Source organism: Brachionichthys hirsutus, chromosome 14, assembly GCF_040956055.1.
Source record: "Brachionichthys hirsutus isolate HB-005 chromosome 14, CSIRO-AGI_Bhir_v1, whole genome shotgun sequence".
Classification (NCBI taxonomy): domain Eukaryota; kingdom Metazoa; phylum Chordata; class Actinopteri; order Lophiiformes; family Brachionichthyidae; genus Brachionichthys; species Brachionichthys hirsutus.
This window is the reverse complement of record NC_090910.1, coordinates 9,583,359-9,588,196: the sequence shown is the minus strand read 5'-3', so window position 1 is coordinate 9,588,196 and position 4,838 is coordinate 9,583,359. Positions and strand designations below refer to the sequence as shown.

Below are 4,838 nucleotides of genomic sequence, written 5' to 3'. Positions count from 1 at the left end.
AATTTGATCCTCCATGAATGTGATCCTGAACTGCCCATAGAACCAGTGGGTGTTTGCATGCAGGATTTACATGCTATGCAAATTAATGTCTGTGGTAACATTATTTAAGCTTTGTGCCATGTTAATTCCAAGATATTGTTGTGTATATTTCTTATTTCTAGGCTATTTTCATTACATTTAGTTGTTTTTTTTCTTAGATTTTGATGACTGCAGAGGCTTAGCGTTGATTTCTGGTCACATTTTCTGTGTTTTTATAAAATATCTCAAGTCTACTTTTACATAAAGATGCTGGAAACGTGTTTGTGTATAATCTTCAAGATTTATTTTTACTCTTCTTTTGCAGTGGTCAAGAGGAAGTTAATTACACAATTAATACATGATACAAATTATGTACATTTATACCAAAGAATACTTCAAACATAAAATAAAAAATATCATTGTATTCTACAACTCTGTGTTGTAAATTTATTTAAACATGTTCATATATAGATAGATATACGCTGATGAGTAAATTCATAATGTCATACCAGCAGTTTTCATAAAGGCATTAAACTTGAATAGTCTGCATTTGAAGTAATACTGCTTCTCTGATTCGGCACAGTTCTGTTTCATAAAAAGTTCACACTTGAACTTTAAGGCAAAGTGTGTTTCTGTTTGGTGGATTTTAATTCACACACACTTTTTGCAGATACACAACAAAAACACTTTGAAAGGCAAAAAGTCCACAATTTGGTATGGATACAGTCTGAAACTTAGCTCGATCATACTTGCGTCAATGAAGACCAAATATTATAAACACGGTTATTTGCCCAAAGTACAACAAATTGCAGCTTTCATGCAAAGGCCCCATAAACTATTTTTCATTCACAAAAACCAAAAACAAAAATGAAGTTATTGCAAGATAAACAAGCAGTGTAAACACCTCAGATATCTACTCTAAAGCAACACTGGTCATTGGATAGATTTTTTTAATCAATATAATCTATATAAATACACATATGAAGTCCTTTCAACAACGATAAGAGATTTCCAACATTTGTAATACGGTCACTGATGGATTTGCCTTTTATGATATATGGATATGTAATAAAACTGCATGTATATAGCGAGAGATTGAACAAGAACATCCAGTAACCTGCTTTTATAGTCTATAGGAGTGCGCAAAAATGTTCGTCATCACTGTCTTTATGCTACAGAGTTGTTTCTGTGACTTTATAGGCAGCATTATAGCCTTCATTTCTTTAAGCTATCATATTCATATTGCTGTATAAAACTATGAAAGCTGCACCGACGCATTGGCATAACGAAGGGGCGTAATCGTTTGAAGGCTACAGACGATCACATGAATGTAAGCAAAGGCCCAACAAAGCATTTTAATTAAATTGTGTGTGTGTGTGTGTGGGGGGGGGGGGGGGGGGGGGGGTCGCTTCTTCTCTCGTGTCTCTTACAATAATAATAATAAACTTTTGCTTCTTAAAAACGTATCAAAATTCGGAATCTGCCCAATTGGGTGTGCGACTTGCGCACAAAACACACCTTAATGTCCGTTTTTTTTTTTTTTTTTACTACAATCACATCCAAGGAAACCAACAAAGCGTGGCAATAATAAAAAAAAAAATCGTGTTAGCATTTATTTAAATTCACAGTAGCCTGTATGCAGCAGGAAAAAAAATATTCTTTGGACTTCAGTTTGTTTACTTCACTGACAAGATAAAAAAAACCGTCAAGTGCCAGTTGGGTTAAATATGAAATGATGACAATCATGGAGAGGAGTATAAAACCTCTAAAAAATGAAGGGTTTGTATCTCCAGTGGGGGCTGGGGGAGGCGACGGACAATGAGAACATACCTTTATACAACATCTTCATAGACTTGATATTGCAGAAATATCTTTTTTTAACGATTTATGCTGGTATTCTCTACAGACTGGCCCTTTATTCGATGAAATTATTGCATTGTAGGCTTGACGAAACCTCTCTTATAACGAAACATCGCTATAATATTCCTATAGAGACCTGTGGTGTCAGTAAATACTCCTGCAGTTCCTCTGTAGTATTTGTATTTGATTTCTGGGGAGGGGGGTATCCTATATATATAGGCTATATCTGTACTGGGTGAGATATAACTTTATTCTATTTGTATTTATCTAGGCTGTCATTAAACATTCATGTAGGTGGAGTTTTGCAGTGATATCTCTGTAAAAAAACAAACAAAAAAAAAAACAATCTATCATAGGATTACTGTAGGCTCTTTTTCGTCAGGAGGCGTCGTCTCCGAAATCATTCGCTGTCTGATTTTTCGTCTTTCGACGTGGTGGCGTGATTGTACAGTCCCTGTGCCATCAGGTGCAAGGCCAGACTGTTTTTGGAGCCGCTGGCCTTCTTGATTTTGGCCCTCTTGTTCTGAAACCAGATCTTGATCTGGGATTCGTTCAGGCCCAGCTCCTGCGCCAGGTTCTGCCGCCTCTGCTCGGTCAAATAGCGATTGGTCTGGAACTCCGATTTGAGTCTTTGCAGCTGTTCTGCTGTGAAGGCCGTCCGTGGTCGCTTGTCCTCTTTGCTGGTCGATTTCTTCTTTGGTTTGCGAGATCTTGGCCCTGTGTTTGTCGGGGGGGGGGGGGGGGGGGGGGGGGGTCACAGATAGAGAAGCATTGGTTTGTAAGTAGTAAACAAATCAGGAAGCTCATGAATAGAGCAGTTTTCCTTCCATATAATTACGCGAAGAGGCTGCACGTTTATGTCCAAGCTGTGCGTAAAATAGGTTTTTTTTGTTTTTTTTAGCAACAAAACTTAATTATTTCTAAGTTAAATCTCCCAATTTGGAACATTTGATAGCAAATAGTTTTTCATGCAACATTGACATTAGTGTGATATGTCAACAGAAGATTTATTTTGTATAAATGAATTAAAAAAGAAAAGAAACCCGTTTCTGGCAAACGTGTAAAAAAAAAAGAGGAATGATTGTAAAGTGTTCACCGAGGCAAACGTCTCCTCCTCCTCCCTGCTTCTATCCACACACACATGCACGAACGCATCACACACACGCGCACACACACACTGTAGTAATAAGGAATTATGAACCAATAGGGCAACGCGAGTAAAACATCACCGGCAAATCTCAGCCAATGTTTGGAGCGGAAACGCAGCGATCATTTCAGCGCAGCTTCTTTACATTTTCGGTTTTTTGTGGATCATTTTAAAAGCCGCGAATTGAATTTTTTTTTTTGTGAATATGCGTGTTAATGCTCCATCTGAACGGAGGCCGTTCTGTCTGGTTCCCTCCTCCTGACAGAGTGGAAAACAGTCTCGTGGTGTGGATTTATTATCTGTAGCAGCTCCGTAGTTCAGCCCATGCGCCACTCCACACAGCCCCCCCCCCTCCATCACGCACGAGAACAAGTTGTACTCCACTTTTGACTGACACGTATAGAAGATAAAATAGGTTACATTTTGATTTAACTGCGTGGAAAGACCTTTTTTTTCTGCATAATATTAAGATCAATACAAAAAAAAAGTAATAATGGACACTTTACGCTACGTGGGCCACGGGAGCGCGTTATGGACCGATTCAGATCCCCTAAGCAACACAAAAACAGGCAGACTAGAGCATCAGAAATTATTTTACAGCCCTGCACATGCTCTGGAAGACGTGTCACCCATCAGTGCTCTTAAATAGGAGGTACATTATTAAATTCACAACACGAGATTTGCCACAACTTTGTCTGAATGGGACCTTTTAGTAACGGGAAATACTAAAACTGCAGCATTTAATGTTTTCTTTATACGCATTTTGTTTTTCAAATTAATTCCATTTAAAAAATGAAGGGGAAAGTCCACGACGAGGATTTATCTATTGTCTCCACGTCAAAGGTTCCGCCTCAAAAATCCCTCTCTTTTAAAAAAACAAACATTTTGTTTTAATGTCGTTTTCATTCCAACTTCCTTCGTGCAGCCAATCCAACACGAGATTCATATTTTAAATGTAATATTTATTTCTATTTGCTACATATTCTCTGTGCGCGCTGCAGCGCAGCTCCACTCCGCGGGGCAGGGGCGGGGGGGGGGGGGTGGGATGGGGAAAGTCGGTCAGTGTTACGGGGTATTTCAGGTTACGGTAGCGCGGTAGTAATAACAATGAACGCGCGCACGGCGCCATGCACCGACCTGAGGAAGGCCTGTCCGAGTATCTGGTGCAGTAAACCCAGGCGGGCCACAGGATGGGCTGAGACTTGGGCTGCTTCGGGCTGGCGTCGTGGGAACTGTCTGAGTCCGAGCTTAGGCACTGGTCCCCGCTCTCCTCCTCGCGGGGTTTCGGGCTCTCCTCGCGCCGCGATAGCGGGCTTCTCGGTCCCGGTGACAGCGTGGGGGTTGAGGTCCCCTCCGCCGGCACCGTGCTCCCCTCCGGCTCCGGTCTGAGGGGCGGCGGGGCTGTTGCGGCTCTCCTCGCGGTTCGCGCCCTCGTCCTTTTTCCGTCCGAAATCCGGCCGCAGGATGTTGTCGATGAAGAAATTGGTGACCCGGTGAGGATCTGCAGGTTCACCGGAGCCTGAAGGAGGGGGAGGATGGCCTGTTCGATTATCCGCCGACTCCCTGCCTCTCCACCGCGTCTCTGTTGCCGTGATCATTTTCTTCCATGCTGATTCACTTTGCCCGCGTTACTCTCTTTAACCCCTTTGTCGCTCTCTGCGAAAAAATTGCAAAGAAACCTCAGAAAAAAAAAATAAAGATAGCGAAAAGGGGGGTGGGAAAAAATAAGCGCGCAAATAAATAAAAAAAAAGATCAAATTCTACTGAGTGCCTTGGACACCATGCAAAGCCTTGCGGTTGTGTCCTCTGAGAA

The 4,838-nt window shown here is 41.5% G+C and overlaps 1 protein-coding gene across 1 annotated transcript; it reads right to left on the bottom strand.

The window, feature by feature from the left end:
- Window positions 1–2,278: 2,278 nt before the first annotated feature.
- Window positions 2,279–4,633, bottom strand: en2a (engrailed homeobox 2a). The gene is given in 5 exon segments (XM_068748058.1): window positions 2,279–2,595; window positions 4,163–4,403; window positions 4,405–4,526; window positions 4,529–4,567; window positions 4,570–4,633. Coding segments are annotated over 5 exon segments (783 nt in total).
- Window positions 4,634–4,838: the final 205 nt, after the last annotated feature.